Source organism: Manacus candei, unplaced genomic scaffold, assembly GCF_025592945.1.
Source record: "Manacus candei isolate 608988 ecotype Guabito, Panama unplaced genomic scaffold, ASM2559294v1 h1tg000060l, whole genome shotgun sequence".
Lineage (NCBI taxonomy): Eukaryota > Metazoa > Chordata > Aves > Passeriformes > Pipridae > Manacus > Manacus candei.
In genome coordinates, this window is record NW_026138108.1 from 2,464,758 (window position 1) to 2,484,746 (window position 19,989).

At 51.4% G+C, this 19,989-nt stretch overlaps 1 protein-coding gene across 5 annotated transcripts in view; it reads left to right on the forward strand.

Moving 5' to 3' along the window:
- Positions 1-18,041, forward strand: part of RASSF7 (Ras association domain family member 7) — a 34,247-nt gene extending 16,206 nt beyond the window's left edge. Inside the window, exons 1-7 of one of the 5 annotated variants that reach the window (XM_051804369.1) lie at positions 513-620; positions 10,348-10,394; positions 13,351-13,504; positions 13,692-14,596; positions 15,566-15,734; positions 16,395-16,505; positions 17,488-18,041. In XM_051804369.1, the coding sequence (XP_051660329.1) occupies positions 13,402-13,504; positions 13,692-14,596; positions 15,566-15,734; positions 16,395-16,505; positions 17,488-17,564 (1,365 nt within the window). In that variant the 5' untranslated portion in view covers positions 513-620; positions 10,348-10,394; positions 13,351-13,401 and the 3' untranslated portion in view covers positions 17,565-18,041. Of the gene's footprint in view, positions 1-510; positions 621-10,347; positions 10,395-11,217; positions 11,659-13,350; positions 13,505-13,691; positions 14,597-15,565; positions 15,735-16,394; positions 16,506-17,208 lie in introns of those variants that run through there. The other 4 variants (XM_051804371.1, XM_051804367.1, XM_051804372.1 and 1 more) reach the window with 4 other exon arrangements.
- The last annotated feature ends 1,948 nt before the right edge of the window (positions 18,042-19,989 follow it).

The window sequence follows — 19,989 nt, forward strand, 5'->3', positions numbered from 1 at the left end:
AGATTTTCCTTGGTTTGTTTTTAAGAAAGAAGATTTTAAGACTTCTTTTAAAAACCATGATAATGTTTTCAGATTTTTTAAGAAAAGATAATTTAATAACTTTTTTTAATAAAAGGAGAATTTAATATTTTTAAAAGCTTTGTTTAAGAGGGTTTTTTTAATAGAGGATTTAAGACTTTAGGGGGACAAAAGCAGAATTTATGAGCTCTTTAAAAAAAAACAAGCAGGAGAATTTAAGACTTTATTTTAAAAGGAGAATTTTAGTTTGGTTTGGTTTGGTTTTAGAGAGGATTTATGACTTTTTTAAGAAAGAAGAATTTAAGGTTGTTGATTCAGTGCTTTTTTTTTTTTTAAGGAGAATTTCAGATTTGTTTTTTTTTAAAACAGCCGAGGCCGCGGTGTGAGTTTGGGACGCAGAGGGCGGGGCGGGGCTCACCTGGCGGGGGCGGGGCTCACCTGGCGGGGCGGGGCTGTCGAGGCGGGGCGCGGCAGGGGCGGGCCGCAGGTTTCCGCGGCTCCGCGCTGCGGAGCGGAGCGGCGGGACCGGAGCGGGGCGGCCGCCGCCGCCCAGGAGAGGAGCCGGAGCTGCAGCTGCTGAGCCGTGGCCGGGCCGGCGGCAGGTGAGTGCGCACCGGCGCGGTGGGGCCGGGCCGGGCCTCCCGGCCAGTGGCCGCCGCTGGTTTGTAGCCCCGGGGCGCGGCCCTGCCCTGCCGCAGCCGGGCCGGCACCTCCGGGAGCGGCCCCGGGGAGGGGGCTGCGGCTGCGGCGGGGCCGCTGGACACGGGGCTCCGCGGGGAGAGCTGTCTCCGGGGCAGCCGGCGCCTTGCCGCCTGGCAGGGCCCGCGGGAGCGGGGGACAATCTCCCGGGGCTGCAAACTGGAGCGGGGGCGGCGAGGGGCTGGCTTGGAGCAGGGCGCCGCAGGAACCCCGGATCCCGTAACGAGAGCCGGGGCTGGGCTGACTGGGAGCGGCTTTCGGCGCTGGAGAGCCCCCGAGCCCCAGCGCCACCTGCCTGGTGCCGCGCCGATCGTGTCTCGGTCATCAAGCGCCGGGTGGTTTTGCCTCCCACCTGCTCGGGGAGCCGGGCGCTGGTACGGGCATCCCCAGCAGCTCTGGCCACCGGCATGGGCCACCCAGACTGCGCTCGGAGGAGCAGCATCGCGGCCCCGCTTAGCGCGGAAAACGCTGGCCAGAGCCCCCAACGGAGGAGCAGCCGAGGCGGCGTGGGGTCTCAGCAGTCCATGCCATGAGCCTCCTCCCCTCGGCATCTGCATCCCTGGGACAAAGCTGTCCGTCCTTCCTCCGTCCAGAGACGTCTCCGTCTCCCCGAGGAGAAGGGTTAAATTCCTCGATAAGAGCCAGACTTCAGCTGCATACTTCTGATGCCTTCTGTGAACTCTGCCGGCAGGTTGGCAGGTTGTTTCGTAACTCCACTTGTGGCCTGCTGCGGGGAGGAGGAGGGAGGGGGGACGGGATACCGAACTTCTCTCCCTGGTTTTTCCCTGCCCTGCAACAGCACTTTGTAACTGCAGGTTAGAAACCCAATGTGTGTTAAGAGTGTGGTATTTGCGTAGAAGGAGAGGTCAGAGCCGTGCACCCCTCACTCAGAGGGGCTGCCTCCAGCACAACCCCTGGCACTCCCCTCAGGGTGGCCGATTTCAGGAGTAATTAGGGAGAAACAGGTGGAAATGAGTGAGAAGTGCTCCGGGAAGCAGGACAGAAGCTTTGTCTGCTCCTCGCAGTGAGCGAGGGCCACCTCTCAGGGATGCTGGTGTTAACGGCACGCTGGCGGGCCCTGGCCTGGTGCTCTGCCAAGACTTGCCAGGCAGGCCCCGGGCCCCGGGAACGTGTGGGAGCACGAATGCCAGAGCTCTGCCGTCAAATGGCAGGGCACTGGATCCCGCCGGGATGGGACAGTGATGCTACACACACCTGTCAGCTCACCTCGAGAGGCAGCTGTGTGGGGTTACACTCCTCATGCGGCAGGAATTGCAGCTCTTTTAGGGAGAAGAGAACAAATGCGTGTGCACATGCTGTATGTGCAGTGGGTAGGAGTGGGAGCGTTTCCAAACGCTGCTTGCCTGCCTTATCAGTCAGTGCTGGTGATGTCTGCTCAGGAAGGGGTTATGGGGAAGGATGGACATTCTTACCTTCTGCTGGTGCCGCTGGAATGCCAGGAATCCTCCTGTATCCCAGTTATCTGCTGGGAGAGCCTGAGCGTGGTGCCTAGCTTCCTTCTCTACATAGCTCCGCTGGCTTCCCCACACCCTCTTGAAGGAAATGGCATAGAAATCAAAAGGCTCACACAAGTGCTTACATCTTCCTAAAGCCTTTTTTCCACCATTTCATAGAAAGCTGGGAGGCCAGGGAGCACAGCTTGCAGCGCTGTGGGTGCCGGTCTGGAGGTCCTGCACTCTGAAATTTCCTAGCAAGGGGGTGGCAGTTGCTCTAAAATACAAAACTCTTTGCAAATGAGTGCAAGAGAGACATAGGAATTAGTTCCACCCAGGGCTTGAAGAGGGGTACCTGAGCAACTTTCTCACCCTGAGATAATAAAACAACTTAAAAACTAAGTTTAATTTATTCTAAATATTTTTTTTCCCCCTTATGCTTAAAAAAAGTGAGTTATGGCTATGCTCAGCTACTCTGTAGCTTTGGATACCCGCAGGCCCCAGTGAAGGTGCTGGGGAGCTTGCCAGGCTTGACCAAACCTTTGGGTGGCGGCTGGCCAGAGTGGTGCAGCAGCAGCCAGCCTGAATCATCCTGGCTTCCCTGCTCTTGGAAATATGACTTGACCAAAAAAGGTAGGGTGGTGTAATTGCTGAAGATACAGGGATTCACTGCCCTGAACAAATAGAGGAGCTTCTGTGCAGAAGAATTTTGGATGTTAAATGGGGTTGGTGGGAGCTGGTGTGCTCTGACAATGTGTGCGTTGTCCACCTCCGTAGTGGAGATTTGTATTGTGCTTGCCTTCACCATCACCATGTGCTGCAGGGAAATATTGCTTGAGTGCCTCTGCTACCATCTGAACTGCACTGGTTCATCTCATCTATGTTTTTCAGCATCTCTCTGTCCTGCCTTGTGTCTTCTGCTATATGAAAAACCTCCAGTGGTGGCTTGGATGTGTGTGCCAAGACTTCAGAGTAGAGTATTTTCCGGAGTCTTGTGAGGTCATGTGCTGTGGTGAGCTAGGAAGAAGTCCAGGTGCCTCTTGACAGTGGGTTGCTCTGTGCCCAAGATTAAATAAATGTGAAGGGACACTAAGTGTTAGCTCTGTGTATATGCATTGTTTTTGAAAGCATCTTTTTAAAGGATGTTCTTCTATCTGTCCCAACTTGTCTGTGCCCTTGTAAACCTGTGTAGTCAAATTAAGGCATAAGCATGTCTCCACTGAAGGATTTTAACAAAATCCTATTGTTGCAAATGATTGCTACCATTTTTATGTCCTTCCATTTTTCAGATGCCAAGTTCATGAGCTTCTAAAAGCAGCTGATTATCTGGCTTTTTGTGGACTGGAGTCAGCACTTTCTTGAGGGCTGGGGTGCTTCCAGCTGCCTCAGGCTAGTCATCTAGAATAACTTGTTGCTGCAAAAAAAAAAAAAAAAGGGCTGAAAAAATAACCTGGAACACTTCTTACCCAAACACATGGATGGATCAGCCCAAAGCTGGAAACTTCTGGGCAGTTGAGGATTGTCTGAATTTGGGAAGGCTTTCTCTGCTATTTCCTAACCCTGCTGTAGCACAGAACCTGCTGAAGCTATTTGTCTTAGGAGCTGTGTGCTCAACCCTTCCCAGGTGCCTCCTGTGTAACTGGAAGGACTGATGATGGGATATCACAGTGCTTTCAACAGAGTTTTCGGATCCAGAGTCCCCCGTGGATGTTCTCCATGATGCTAAGCACTATGCTCCTGAGCACAACAGGGACTTTGGAGGCACACAGAGCATCCTGTAGGAGAGTAACTGTGTTGTCAGAGAAGCCCAGCAAGTGGCAGCTTCCCCTTTGCTCCCTGCTTTTCCTACCAGCCCAGGGAAGCCATTGGCACCCAGATGGTGTTGTGAAGCTGTCTGACTGTGTGATTGCAGGGAGAACACTTGAAGGGTTCTTGCTGGTTTAATGATTCCTGCTGGGAACATTGCTTTCCCCAGGAAGTGTGAGTGTACGGCAGGGAGCTGGTTTCTGCCTCTGGATGCTTGCCTGAGGCAGCTGGTGGTGTGCAGCAGGTTGGATGAACACCATAGGCATCTCAAGATAAGAATAAAGATGGGTTGATTTGGGTTTTTTGGAGGCTTTGTGGTTGCTGTTTTCACTTGCCAGTTTATATTTTCTTTTCCAAGTTCTGGCAACGTTTGGAGGTGTCAGCACTCCTTTCTGCAAGGAGCCAAACATACTTGTGGTAGGAATGCTGGGTAGACCTCTTTGCATGTTGTGATTGGTGCTGGCTGGTTCCTGCAACATGAACACACACCCCCCTGCTTCTCTGAGGGACAGCTCAATTGTCAGAAGGCAGCTTGAGATCCCCCTGGCCTCTTGACCAGTATGCCCAGGTCCTTGCATGGGCCCTCTGGAATGGGGCTTTCTCAGGCCTGCTTGTCACGTCCTCGGGGTCCTATCCCAAAGGAGTGGATCCGCGACGCTTTCCCAGGGCTAACCCAGCCTGGGCACAAGGTTGTAACACGTCATACCTGGTCCAAGGTATTCCCTTCTGCCCACCATCAATGGGGAAAAAAAGCTGTATCTGCATAGGCATTTGTACCTCAGAAAGGATTCCTGTAGTTGTTGGGGGGATTTCATTGGGGTTTGTTTCTTTCTTTCTTTCTTTTTAGGACCTTTTCTATTGCTCTTTCTAGTCTTATAAACTCAGCATCATATGTAGCAAAAGGACATTTGTTCTTCCCACTCTGAAAGGGAAACATCCTTGGGACCCAGGAGTGGATGTACTAGAAACATTGCTTAGAATTTTTGAGATGCTGCATGCTGAGGACTAGCTGTCCCTCAAAACTACTACTCAAGTATTTTTTTGGAGCACTTTTATGTGGTTCAAGGATTACCTAGACTACGACGTTGGATTTGGTCCTGTCCTCTTTGAATTCACTTGGCTTTTTAATGACCTGCCAGGAGTATGAAGAAGTTGGAGTAGGAAGTTCAAAAGGACATATTTCCACAAAGTGACCCCAGGTTAGCGTTAGTTGTGTGAGGATTAAGCTCCTAAATGCTTCGGAAAAAACAATATATTTTTATTGAGTCCCCCCTTCTGCACAGGCAGGAGAGCCAGCGCAGTCCCTGGCACCAGTTCCTGTCCTACCCTAGTCCTTCAAGTATCACTGAGTGCTGGCATACTTTGACTGCCAGTGTTTAGACCTACATGTGGAGAGGGAGGTGAAGCCCTTTGCTGGCACCAAAACCTCTTCAGCCAAAGGTCCTCTGCCTCCCAGAAGAGGCCATGTGGCCATGATTTCTATCACTTGTTGAAGGACAGTGATTTTTACCCCTGGATTGATGTCCCAGACTGAGTTGCCTCTCCAGAGATATGCCATGATTTTAGTACTTTAAGAGCTTATTTTCTCTGGGTAAGTTTAGGTGGGATTGATAGCACCTCCACCTAATTAACCAAGTAGTGTGAAAGCAGAGACTTCTAAAATACCCAAGTGTCTTATCAAAGGTTTCAGCCTGGATTAATTCTGGTTCTCTTGTTTATTTGTCTTTGTGTCTGTGTGTGTGAGAGAAAGGAGCCTTTTCAGCTCTGTGCAAATGGTCATTAAAGACCTTTTCAATCCTATAAAGTTATAAATAAATATCCCTGACAGCATGCACCTGCATATTCATCAGTGCATCCTCTCCTCTGGAGACCCAGCAGCATGTCCTTGACGTGTGGCTGCTTTATGAAGCAGGCTAGGAAACTGCAAGTTATTTTGGAAATGGCAAATAAAATCTGGGAGGTTTATCCCTGGTTGTGCATTTGCTAATTTGTTAATCACCTTCTCCTGTAGGATGAGAATTGGAGTGGAAAGGCAGTTGCTGGTGGCTGACCCCAGCTCTCCTGAAGGAGGCTGGAAGGCAGGTTGGCAGGAAAATATTTGTAGGTCATTTTGCTTTTTTGTGTCCCTGGTCCTACTTGGAGGAGAGCTGCAGAGCCTGAATTTTCCTGTGATCCTGTGGAAATGAAATTCTTGATTAACTTGAGAGGTGACAGGGAGAGTGCCTGTCTCCACTTGCCTTGTTGCTGGCCAAGGTGCATGTTGTCCTCTGGGCTGGACTGGGTGAGCATCTCCAGAAAGCTGCGCTTTGAGGCTTGTTTCTGGCTCTTCTAGAGGCATTGGGACAAATAGCTCATTGTTTGGATTTTCCCTGTATGGGTCTTGCCCTCGAGCAGGGGGAATGGAAATTGTCTTTCTCTCTCCTCTTTGGCTGGGGAGGAGAAAGAGGGTACTTTGGAGTATTTCCAAGGCTTGAGCAGGCTCTTGCATCTCTAGATTTGCAATATTTGTCCAACCTGGGGAATGGGCTGTGTGTAATAATGGGGAAATGTTCACAAATTACTTCATGCCTTCACTGATGACTGCTGTGGAAGATGAATGCAGCAGAGACGCGGGACCTGCTGGCATATGCGTGCCATGGTTGTGTTTCTGTGCAGATGGTCTGGCAAATACCCTTCAGAGCTGGATTGAGAGTCATCCCCTAAAGATGACGATGAACCTAATCTAGATCAGCCTAGATCAGTTCTAGATCAGCCTAGGGCCCAGAAATACCGATACCTAGCCCTGCCTCTGCTGGGAGCTGGAAACCTAAATACCTCCCCAGCCCATCCTGGGCATGGCATTAGGGCGAGCTCAATAGAAAGGAAAAATGAGCATGGCAGTACAAAAGCCCTTCCTCTTTCCCCTCTAATCTACATGTTGCTAATTTTGCTTCTCCCCCTTGAAAAGAAACTATGGATTTACTTTCAGCTGCTTTCATGAAGTCACTCTTCACATGCGGGTCTGAGGGGGATGGTAATGGTTACAGGAATAGCAGGTGCTGCTAATGGTTCCCTTGAAAACCTTCATGTTTACGGCAGACTTTACTAGCCAGCCCTGCCAGCTCTTCTTCCCCCATGGACAGTAACTATTAGTGCTGCAAGGGAGAAATGTGATGCGTGAAGGTGCGAAAGATGATCCTTCCGCTTCCAAGGCTGAAACATTGTAATGTGAGTGTGTGCAGTAGATGGAGGGGTTTTTTTTGATGCTTTTAATATATAATGAGCTTTTGGTTGGTGGTTCATCTCTGGGAGGGACTGACTGGTAGTCATCCCTGAAATGTCATTACTGCCTGTGATCCTTGAATTGGCTCTCAATGCTGGCCTGCCATGCCAATAAATCTTAGCTTGTTTAAGAGAGGGGAGAAAAAAGTTTCCCGGCTTCTTCCCAGTGTTATTTCTGAAGCCTTCATGTAGGTCTGATGCTGTAGCAGATCCAAAAGCTTGGGTTAAAGAAATGGTAAGAGAAATCCCCACAGGTGGAGCTGGGATGGAGTGAGTGTCTGACATCAGCCATAGTATGAGCCTCCCTCCCCAAAATCTGCTGGAGGCCATCACCCCGAGGACTGTCCCCATCCTGTGTCACAGCCCTGGGCAGGATTTATCCCTGACTCTTCTTGCCCTGCTCAACATTGCTAGCCTCCACAGGTGTGTTAGTGTGGGTCTGTAATTTTGGGGAGGAAGTGGAGCAGAAAATCCCCAAGCCTCTATTTTTCTCTTAATAGGTGGTTGCTGGCATAGTGCTTATGGCTCTCCAGAAATCTGTCTCTTTGGGCAGCTCCTGCAAGATCCTCATGTATGGGGCTCATCCTCCTTGGGCTGCCAGGGGACTTCGGTGGTGGTCTGTGACTTCAGACTAAAGTTACGCTTCAGCTCTTGAGCATGCAGGTGCCACAGGATATAGTTTTTCTTTGACACGTTTTGGGTACAAAAAGCCCTTGAAACATGGATGAAACTTCTGCAGATGCCGAATGTGCATTAAGTGTTGTAGGATGCCCACAGAAGACACTGCTTGGTGTCAAAGCGCGCGTGCTTGGGGGTGTGTTTAGGCTGGGGTCCATCTGCACATCTCTGGTAAAACTGCACCTTCAGGTTAAATTACCAATTTCAGTCATTTGCTGATTTTTAGGGCTTGCTGTCAGGCACATCATGGCAGAGTGGGGAGCTGGATAGGGGATGGTGGGTGAACTGAGGATGTGGGGGCTATTATGGCCACCCCTAAATAAGCTGCTTGGGTGTAAATTAGAGCTCCATGCCTGCTGCTTCCTTGCTCCTGGGTGCTTGTGGTTGCTTTGCGTAAGAGCTGGTGGCTTCCATAGGCCTGAGGGGTGAGTAATGCTTGCACACCTTCCCTGTGACAGGGAAGCATAAAAAGCTGCCTCTCTGGGCTGTGACCACTCTGGTAGGACTCGTTTGTCATCTCTTGAGCACATTTAACCACTGTCAATGCTTTGTGCTGGGTTGAAGTAACCCATTTGCTGCTCTGGTTTGGAGCCCTGTGCAGATGTCCTGCCCACAGTCTGATGGCCCTGATGCTGAAGGACAAGACAATGACCTCTTTGGCAGGTCTTGACAGCTTTGCACCAGGCCAGGGGATGTGTTCCTTCGGGATTCTGGGGCCACCATCCTCAGGACAAGCTGGCACAATGGAAAGGGCATGTACCCAAGTCGCTGTAGGCAGGGGCTTTCTCTGTTGCTCCTGGATGCAGTGCAAGTGTCCATCAGTGGTCCCCAGAGTCTGCTGCACAGACAGCTCGTTCAGAGATGTCGATGGTCATCTCTACCCAGCATGGGAACTGCCAGCCCTGGGAGTGCCACACTGTCAACCCGTGCCATGGCTGACCTCTACCCAGTGCTGGACACGCCAGCAGTGTCAGCGTTGACTGTGGTATCACCTTCTGGCCTGGGAGGGACATGGCATGGAAAGCCCAGCAGAGCTGCTTGATCCCTGCAACAGCCCAGCTGAGGGCAGGTGGTGTCATTCCAAAAGAGAGACTTGAGGCAAGAGGACACTGTTGATGGTCTGGAGGGAAACCTGGACCACAGCCCATCCCCTCCAACCTGCTGCGGGATGAGTGTTGTCAGGAGGCTTTGGTTCTTTATGGATCTTTTCTGTATTGGGTCACCTCTCCACATCTGAGTAGAAGGGAGGCTTCTCCCCCACCAGCGGTCTCAGCAGGCAGACAAGTACTATCTCTTCCCTTTGGTGTCCAGGAACTGGGCCCAGTGCTTTGGGCAGTGAGAGACTTCTGGAAGTATTAAATAGCTGCTGGATGTGTCACCACAGCACTTGATCCAGGGCAGTGAGTCACAGTGAGCCTGCCAGCATGAAAGGTGGTGGCACAGGGCCACCCCTCCCCTCCCTGCTTGATGTTTTCTTATGTATTGGTTTATTTTTTATTTCTGTGCCTGGGATGAGCATCCCCCTGGCATTGGGTGGGAGAGGAACAAGAAGGTCAAGTTCAAAGTAGGAATAAAATGACTGACAGTACCCCAGCATTTTCCTGGAGTGTATCCAAAGGAATGCAGAGCTGCTATTCCCCATGGACACCTTGGTGCTTCACAGATAGGCTCATCACAGCCTGCAACAAGTACAAATACATCTTTATTAACTATGAGTCTCTATGACTCTACCCCCAGCCCAAACCCTGACCCGAAAGGCTGGTCTTCTCAATTCTTTTCAGTTTTAATTACACTTTCTGGGAAGCTCTTCCTGTGGCCTTGCTCTCCTGCCAGGGGGTGGACGTAGTTAGGGAGGTGAATGAACCCACAGAAATGTGTGAAACCCTAGTGCTGGCGGGATGCTCATCTCAAAACCTTTATGCTGGTCCCAGATGGTCCTTGTTAGGAGCTCTGGTAGAGGTCTTTGGGACACTTTGGGATTTGGGTTGCAGGATAGCCTTGCTGTTAAGTGCAATATGGGTGGTTTTTTTCTGAACCAGACTTTTTTTATTCCTGTGTGTGGCAAAATGTGGTAGAAAGGCTCTTGCAAAGTGCTTGCAGTCCTTGGCTGGAAGGTGCTGTCTCAGCTTCTGAGGGACCCTGTGGGGGACGCGGCAGGGGTCCCTGCAAATCAGTGTTGGGAGGGTGAGTGCACATGTATTATTTCAGGTCCAGGGAGATCACCAAGCCCTGGAAGTCCCAGCAGCCAATCAGGGTGGCAGTTTGCAGGAGCAGAATGTTCATCCTCCTGCACATGCAGAAATGCTGCTTCATCTCCTCTTCCTTTAGCCTGACAGTTTCAGAGAGGCTGAAGACAACAATGTCAGTAAACAAAATAAAGCTGCAAGATCCAAGATTTTTAATTTTAATTTTTTTTATTTTTTTTTTTTAGTGTCGGCATTTGAAATTCCGACTCTCAGGAAATCTGTTGAAGTCATGGTATGAATCATCCCTACTCTCAATTTTAGGATGTATCGCATGAGGACGGGAGCAGAAAATTAGTCATTTTTTTAATCTGCTTCTGATAAAAATTGTTTACAAATCCACAGTGGTGGAATGGTGGGGAAAAGAATAAAATGAGTGGCCGTCATGTGGCCCGGCACCTGCAGCCACCTGCTTGCTTCCCTGGTGCTGTTTTGGGGCAGCAGCAGGGCCTGGCAGCTGCCTGCACTTCTGGCTTGTAATCAAAGTGACCTCCTAGGGCAAATACAAACAGGCAGCTGGAAATCTGCCTCCCGTCCAGAAGGTTCTGTTCCCCAAGAAAAGCAGTTCTTGCTCAAGGAAAAGCCCATTTTTTCTGTTACCTGGTGGTGTAACTGTTAATGCAGGTGGTTGGCAGCAAAGCTCGAGAAGAGGAGGGTCGTATTTGCAAGTGGAGCAATGAGACTGTCCCCCAGCTGTTGGGTTTTTTTGACTAATGGTAAAGAGCTGGGTGGAGTACAGCAGAGGTGATGCTGGGGGTGAGGTGAAGGCTTTTAGGTTTATTGCCTGGTGGGTTTTTCTGAACTAGGGTGATACTGGCATAGTAGGATATTGGGAATGAGATGCTGTGTTAAGGTTGTGATGTCCCTTCCAAGAAGGAACTGGAGGGTGCAAGGAGCACTGGAGGTTTACCTCAGATATGAACCTTCGTCTTGTCGTCTTCCTTGTGAGCCCAGAGCTTTGGAGGAAGAGGGCAGCCAGGCTGGTTTTGGGTGGGAGCTGATCCTCCCTTGGAAGGCAGGAGGGAGCAGCCCTCAGCTCTATTTAGCACCCTCTTCAGGGAGACAGATAACATCCTGTATCTGGCAGCGAGCTGGGCACAATGAGTCCCAAATACCCCAGTTGTTACAGTGAGTGATCAGTTAGTTAACAGGGACCCCCTGTGCTTGCAAAGATCTAAGGAAACAATAAAATCGACTGGGTTTTGGGGTGCTGGGGAATGTGAGAGGGAGAGATGCAGCGAGGACAGTGCCCTGGCTGCTTTTTTGTGGGGGTTTCTCTCACATGAGGAGAAAAGCTGGCTGCCACCGCTCCCAGCTTTTTGGCAGTGGTGTGCCACGTGCTGGCTGCTGGTAAATGATTGCCCGGGAGCGCCAGCCAAGGCGGGGCCAGAGGTTGGTGCGGGGTTTGAACCCAGACAGGTGCCTGGGACCCGTGTGCCAGCAGCCATCCTGCTTCCACAGCCCGCTGTGTTCGGCAGCCACTGGATTTCTCGGGCAAGGTGAGACTGTGTGGCGTGACTCAACAAGCTGGGTTATTTTTCTTATTTATTTTTACACTCCTGGCCTCCTTACCCGGGTCATGGCACAGGACGCGGGATTTGATACTAGCTGGGTCCCTGGCAGGGGGATAATGCTCCCCAGGATGTGTTGCCACTCCGATTTTGGCATTAGGGTACTGCTGAGGGGGAGGCTGGGGTGTGTCTGTTCGTGTACAACAGTGGTTTCAGGGTGAGCTGGGTGGTGCCGCAGTGGCACCTGGACTTTGCTCCATGCCAGGGGACAGTTGCGGCTGTGAATACACAGAATAGGGGGAGCAGTGCCAAAACCCAGCTTTAAAATTAAATTGGGTCAAATCTTGCAAATTTTGGTCGTTTTGGGCTCTCAGGGAGGTCAGTCGAACCCAATGTGCCCTTCATCCCCACCGGTTTTCCCCAGTCGCTCAGCCAAGGCAAACATGAGCTCAGCGCTGAGGTATTTGCACTGCTCTGTGCCCATGTTTCGGAGGTGGGCAGGGAGGTGACACCAACAGGACCCGGCACCTGCACGGAACAGCCTCACCAAGGCATGTCTTCCCTATTTCCTCCTCACCTTTCTCACACCATGACTAAAATTCCTTGTCACTGGAGATAGGACCCTTCAAGCCCCCGCCTTTGATTACTCAAGTAGGCAACAAAAATAATGAAGGAATGTTTAACCTGAGTTCAAGCTTTCTCACAGCCTGGCTGCAAACTTGGGACAACTGGAGCACAGGATAAAGGGGCTGCAACCACATGGGTGAGGTTGTGAAAGCAGTTTGTGACCCTCAGGACAGAGGGCCTGGGAGTTTCCTGTCTATGTTCCTCCATGCAGGGCCTTCAGACAAGACTGACACTACTAAAAACAGTATTATAACAAGGAAAATAGATATATCTTTGCACAGTGTTTGAAAACAGCATAAGCTCAAATATTTGAATTCTTTACAGCTTATGCTTAATTTTTTTTTATTTATGACCGCTGCAGTTGTTGAGCTGCTGGAAGAGGCAGGAGTTCGGTGAGCCCAGGCTAACAGGTGTTGTTTTAAGGTAGAAGTAGCTGATGGGTTAGAGTTGAGTCAGACCCTAGTGTTGGTCAGAGCCTGGGCTTCATCACGGGTGTTTATGCCTGGATCCCTCTCCCAAACCCGACTTTTGGTCATGTTTTTATGCAGAAAGAGGTATTATTTTAATTTCTTAATCCCTCTCTGATAAATTGAGATGGATACAAATAGATTAAAATATGCATTATCTGCACCTTCCCTCAAAATTCCATTGTAAAAGCAGGCAGCCAGTGGTTTCTCTGCCTTTTCCAATGTTTTTTGGAAAATCCTCCTGTACCATGCTATCAGATTGTCAGAGAAATTGCAGTGAAAGTCTAGCAAACCCATTAAAAGTCTGTGCTCACAGCAGAAATTACCTGGGCATCCTCTGGACACGATGCAGTTGCACAAACCCCATCTCTTCCCATCACAGACATGAGGGAAAAAAATTATTTTTCTTTGCAGATGAATATCAGTGTTTAATAACATCAACAAAAATGCAATCTGTGCAGGGCAGCAGCAAGCCTTGGTCTAGGATTCACCCATGGGATGATGATTTAATGACACTGCTTTTCAAGTGTCTTGTATTCCTTGTTAGTGGCTTGGGATGGAAACCTGGTTTCTTTTCTCCCCACAGGCAGCCTGTCCTGCAATGACCCAGTGCACCTGAGGCCCAGCAGTCGTGGGGATGGAGCTGAAGGTCTGGGTGGATGGGATCCAGAGGGTTGTGTGCGGTGTCTCAGAGCAAACTACCTGCCAAGAAGTGGTCATTGCCCTGGCACGGGCCATCGGTGAGCCATCTCCATCTGCGGGGGGGATGCCCCATTTGCAGGAGCTTCCTGGGAAGGGGAGACCTTGGGTGGGTGGGGGTTCTGCTCTGCAACTGTGGGGATGCCACCAGCTGCCGGTGGGGCAGCAGCCTCAGCACACCAGTGCTGACCACTGCTTTCCCTAAATGATATGCTCACCTCCTGGCAGGTCAGACAGGCCGCTATGTGCTGGTGCAGAAGCTGCGGGAGAAGGAGCGGCAGCTGCTGCCGCTGGAGTGCCCCCTGGAGTCCCTGGCCAAGTGTGGACAGTATGCCAACGACGTGCAGTTCATCCTGCGGCGGACAGGCCCCAGCATGACCGAGCGGCCCTCCTCAGAGGGCGCTCCGCAAGCTCCCGAGAGGACGTTCATCCGGGCCAGTTTGCCCATCAAGCCCAGGCTCACCAGCATGGATGCACCCCGTTCTCGGGAGCCGAAAAAATCCATGACCTTCAACTTGGGTCCTACAGGCTCCAGCGACCCGTTCGCTGTGAGCCGATGGAGGCACCAAACACGGGAAGGGATCGACTTGGAGGGTGGTGGGATTGTCCAACCCTCCAAAGAGGAGCTGTTTAGGAGGGTGCTGCAGCAGCAGGAGCAGCTGCATTCCTTGGAGGCCCATGGGGACACCCTGGAAATGGACCTACGGCTCTGGGAGCGCAGCCGGCTTGCCGGCCAGGAGAATGAGATCCTCTATCTGGAGCAACTGGTACGAAGGAATGAGACAGAGCTGGGCGAGGAGGAATTTTGGCAGAGCGAGCTCCGGCTGGAAAAGGAGTGTGAGCGAGAGCGGCAGGAGCGGGTTAGAAGCCTGCGGGCCAGCCTGGAGGAGTACACCCAGAGGATCTTTGAGCTGAGTGCCCGGACTGAAGCCCTGCAGGAGGAGATCCAGTGGGAGATGGCTGAGAGGGCCAAGAGGGGGAAGGAGATCTCTTTGCCCAGCCCCATAGAGCTGGAGGACATGGCCACCAAAATGAAAAGGGACCTGGAGGCCAAGGTCAAGCAAGGGACCCAGCTGGAGAGCAACCTGGCCAGTGTGGAGAAGGCCCTGGAGGAAGCTGAAAAGAACTTGCAGGTAGGTAGGACTGGGTTGAGCCACCCCATGGGGTAGTGGGACTTTTGGGGAGGGGATGGGACCAGCTTTCCAGCCCCATGGACCAGTGGGTTGAGTGGGGTTAGTTACCCTACCTGGGCAGTGAACGTGGCACTGAGTTCCACTCTGACCCGGCTGGCACAGGGTCCCACGCCCATTGCTCTGCATGCAAGCTGCATCTGGGCCAGGACTCCTGCTGACTAGTGCCCTGGGAGCACAGCATCACCCTGCTCCAGCACAGACAACGGTGCTGGAGAGCAAATGGTCCACATGTGGGGTTGGTGGCACTGGCATAAGGGTCGATGTTATCTTGGATGAAGGAGTCACAGAGGGCATAGCATAGGTCCTCATAGTGCCTGTGCACAAAGCCTTTTCACCATGCAAGCTGTGCAGGGGCTCAGGCTCATGGCAGGGGGCTGCACAGTGTGGAGATGGCAGCTCAGGCTGAGCTGCGATGCCCCCCCAGCTCACCTGTTGCAGCCCCCCAACATCAGGGGGTCAAGGGGCTGCGTGACTCCTGCCTTCCACCTACTGGGTCCCCTTCGGTGGAGCAAAAGCAAAAAGCTTTCACCCAGCCAGGTAGCTGCCCTTCCCCAGCTGGCCATGCTTCCAGCATCTTGCCTTAAGCATCTCATTTGTGCTCGGCATCTCCCAGCACAGCAGCGGCTGCCATTTGCCGGCTGCTCGCACCCTCTTGTGGAGATGCAGCAAACCAGGGCTGTTCCCAAAACAATGCCTTCTCATCGCCACTGCCTGAGCACCCTCCTTCCTGCAGACCCTCGGAGAGGGGCGGCTGAGCCACAGTACTCCTGAGGTCCCCTCCACCGACTTTGGCAGAGTGAGCCCCAGCTGTGGGAGCAGCCCCAGGGGTTGTATCCCCAGGTTGTGGCCTGGGGACATAAGGGGAACATGCAGCTCATCCTGTTCCCTCCCTCGGTGTGTGTTTTGCAGGCCCAGACCCAAGAGCTGGAGGAGTTAAATAAGGAGCTGAGGCAGTGTAATTTGCAGCAGTTTATTCAGCAGACGGGGGCCACGGTGACTGTCCTGCAGGCCAGGTCTGAGGAGGATGCCCAGCCGGAGCCGAGCCCGTGCGAGCTGCCAGCCTACCGGAGAAACGGAGGTCAGCATGCTGCCGCTGGCTCGGCCACAGGGGCTGCTCTGCGGTCCCCTGCCTGCTCCCTGCCTCCTTCTCCAAGGCATCAGTCCCAAAGCTGGCTGGTTCTGCCCTGGGCACTGAGGTTAGGCAGCAGGGATGGGGTTTGGTGCTGACACGACAGTCGCTCACCACTCCAGTGGGTCTCTGAGCTTTGCCACCCCTGGGGTTCCTTCCTCGCCCCCACTGAAGCCTGGGGGCTGCTCGTAGACATGCTCAGAATTCAGATCCTGCAGTGCTGCTTTAGGGGCTGAGGTGGCTGCAGGGAGCTTTCCTTCCCAGCCTTGCTGCATGTCACCGCAGCAGCTGTAGCAAAAAGCAGGTGGCCAAGGGCTAGCGTCAGTCCCCAGGGGCTGTGGGCTGGTGGGGACAGGCTCTGGTCACCAATGACCTCTTTGTGTTTGGCAGGGGAAGGGTGAGTGTGGTGCCCAGGGCCATGTCTGCATCCTTGCAGGGACAAGAGGAGGTGGGGGGGGCTCTCACAGAAGGGGACCTGGTGGTTTCTCCTCCAGAGCACCTGGAGTGGGTGATGTGACTGCCCTGCAGCACTGCAGCAGCTGTGCCCAGAAAGCAAAGCACAGGATGTGCAAGCCCTGCCTAATCCAGGTGTATTTCCCTGTCCTGTAGGTTTTCCTCCCACCGCTGGTACCGACTCACCTCCCCGAGTCAGCACCAAGCAGCTCCTCAGCCATCCCAGGACCCTGCCGGAGCCCCTGGTGTCCAGCCTGAATCCCGAGGGTGCGTATGTCCCATTGGGGCCCTGGGAGCATGAGCCAGTCTGCAGAGGATGGGTGGGAAGAGGGGAGAGGCTTTTGCTGCCCAAAATGGGCTGCAGAGAGCAAGCGTGTGCTGGTAGTGGGAGGCCGGAGCTATTTATAGATGCCATTAGGAAGCACAAAGCTCACACTCCAGCAGTCTCTGCTCTGCTGCCAGGGGCTCATATGCTGGTAGTCCAGCTCTCTGCCCTGCTGGGAGCTGCAGAGGATGGTCCTCACCCCCTCTCCTGCCACTCTGGGCTAAGACCTTGCTGTGATTAGGGTGGGGAGAATTTGTATCCCGTCTTTTACAGGAGCTACTGTTGCTCCATCTTAGCAACCAGTTCACCCCAGACCCCTTTCTACCTCCTGTTACTCTTTTTTCACCTTGCACCTGTTTTTGAGTGCAGCAAAAGTGAGCTCTGGTGTCCTTGCCTGCCATGGCGATGCTGCCTCCATCCTGGCATCCCCTTCCCACCCACGCCACCATTGCCTCAGCAAAACCCTACTGCCGTCCTCCTCACTGCCCAATACATCCACCCCCATCTTGCCAGATGCTGCAGCATCTGCATGTCCATCTCCCAGGTTCTGCGCTCACATACATCCTCTTTTCTGCTCCCCTTTTTGTGAGCACTTGCCCACCATGGTGGGATTGCTCAAGTGGTTCTTTCTCTCTTGTCTTGCAGTTGTATCAACCAGGCAGAACATCTGGAGGTAGAAGGGCCCAGGCAGTGAAGGATCAATTGCCTTGCAAGTGTAACTGTATAAATAAACCATATTATATATATATATTTTATTTTTTTTTTTTACTACTTTATATCGTGAATGGATGTGGACGGCCAGACAGAGTATTTTTACAGACTATAAAATAAAACCAGAGACTGACGACACAAAGCAACCATCTTCCCCTGCGGATGAAAGTGACCCCCTTCTACTTTTTTTAAAGCAGTTTCTATATTCAACAGAAAACAGCGGTGCTCCCATTCTGCATAGCCTCCTCAAAAGATCCATCGTACATTTGGAAAAGTCCTTGTTCCTTTGACTAAGGGAGCAGAGCTGCAGTGGAGACCTGCCTGGAGACTCACCTGGATGGAGCAAGTTAACAGATTTTACAGCATCTGGTCGCAGCAAGCAGGGCCATGACAAACAGCCTCTTCGCTGGCTGCAGGGGAGGCACAAGAGCAGCTTTAAGACAAATTTCTGACCCCTCTTTTCTTATATATATTATAAGAAACCTGTAGTAGAAGCCCATTTTCCATGGTGCCATGGACCACGCTTGAAGGGAGCAATGGAGCACAGAGCAGGAGCTTGTTTTTCTCATATCCACTTAGTTTTTCAACTTGTTTTTAAAATAAAAAATTGCAGAATGAGCCCTTCCTCAGTGGTGATGTGAGTGGGGAGCAGGACCAAAACGTTCTTGGTGACATTTCCCCTGGGGGTTTTTTTGATTCTTTTTTCTGTTTGTTTTTTTTTTAACTCTTGATGGCCAGTAGCTACTGTTTTGTTCATCTGTCCTCTGTCCCAGTGGGTTGCCTTGTATTTTAATTGCAAAACCAAAGCGGTTTGGGGAGGGAATGAGTTTGTCCAGATCCTCAAGCCTGTTTTCAACGCGTCATATGCAAAAAACATGACTTGGGCACAGCGTTCACCGTAAAATCCTGCTTTCCCTGTGCGAATGTAATCCTGTGTGCTGCAGATCCAGTTTTCAATAAATCTTTGGGAAAGGATTTGAGCCAAGTGAGCGTGCTGTTGTGGGCAGGGTGAGCCATCTCTGACAGCTCCTGGTCTGGTGCCTGACGGACACATCTGAGCTGTTTGTGCACCCTGCAGCTGCCTCTTTCGTTTCCAAGCCATCTCTTTCTATTTGCTGAATTAAAGCTGTAAGTATTTTATAACCGACTGAATCTTATGCACACAGTGCTCTTTTTTCTTTTTTTTTTTTTTTCTTTTTTTTTAAAATCACAAAGTGCTTTACAGCCGGCGGATGCAGCTTGTCTCCGGTGAGATGTGGCCATCTCTGGGATGAAACATGACAACCTTTTAATAATGCACAGCAGCAGCTCGGAGCATTTTAGGACAGGAGGCAAAGGGGATGGCGGTTGTCTGCAGATAGGAGCAGGTAAGGGGAAACCTCCCATTTGCCTTCAAGCCCCTTTGTCTGCACCTGGATAACAGCAGCCAAGAACGTCAGCTCTTGCTGTCCATCAGCATCTCCCCTGGGACTGCTGGGCTCTGTCCCCAGGGACATGCCCCTCTCAAAGCCAATTTTCAAGGTGCTACCACAGCCACCAGGTTGGTCAAGTGATATTGAAGGATTAAAGTTTGTTTTGTTGGGAGATCACTGGTCTCAGGTTACCACTGGACAGCTGCTGCAGTGAGGAAATGCAATTTTGAAGTTGTCTTTTTTGAATTGGGGCTTTTGGGGTTTTTTTGTGGGGGTTCTTTTTCAAGTTCTTCCTCACCCCCCTCCTTAAACCACGTATCTCAGGGAAATTAGTTAAAAATGCATTTGCTCCATGCAGCTGCATCTAGTTTCTCCCATCTGCCTGTTTTTTGGACTTTGTGCACTCATTTTTTTGGACTCTCTTGCTTTTTAAAAAGATTCCACCTCGCTAAGAGAAGTGGAGGGTGATGGAGGTTGTAAAGAGCATTTCAGTGCTGCTTGGGAAAAACACCCAAGAAGTGGGTTCAGAAAACTCACTTGCCTTGGATATGGCTAGATTTTGGAAAGTCCTCTGCATGCCCTGAAAAACTGACCTCTGCAGGTTAAAAACTGGATCTTTCATTTTTGGGGCTACATGTGTAGCTTTGCCTTCAGCAAAATAAATGGTAATCAAGAGAAAAGGGTCATCACTTATGGCACTTCCTATTGGAAAAAACGGGGGCAGAAAATGAATTTGAATCTGATTTTGTGGGGGATTTTGCCCTCTGTTATGATTATATATTATTTATTGTTGTTGCGGGTTACTTCTGTTCAGTCATGATCTCACAGGTCAAACCAGCACCAGTCTTTCCTGGAGGGAGGTGTGGTAGGGTGTGGAAAATAAAAGTTTAAAATATATATCTCACAGCAGATTTTGACCCTTCAGCTGATGCCCCTTGGCTGGGATGCAGGATTTGGAACTGTTGCATGGGACGGGTGACAGTGTAACTCGACCGTGTCCCCCCGCAGAGGTCTGATAATCAGGCAGGGGCCTAGGAGGAGTACTGTAGCCAGGGGTTAACTCTTGTTTTTTCAGCTCAAGACTGTGGCACTTCGCAGATTTTCTTCATTTTGTGTCCTACAAACCATCGCCCAGCTGCTGCCTAGGCAGCAGCGTTTTGTAAGGCAATAAATTACTTTGATTAACACCTCTGTCCCTGCTGTGGTGCACGTGGCGGTGGGGGGGAGAGGCGTTAATCAAACCCACACGTTACCTCAGGAGCTCCCCAGCCGTGGGTGACCTATATTCCTCCCGGCACGGGGG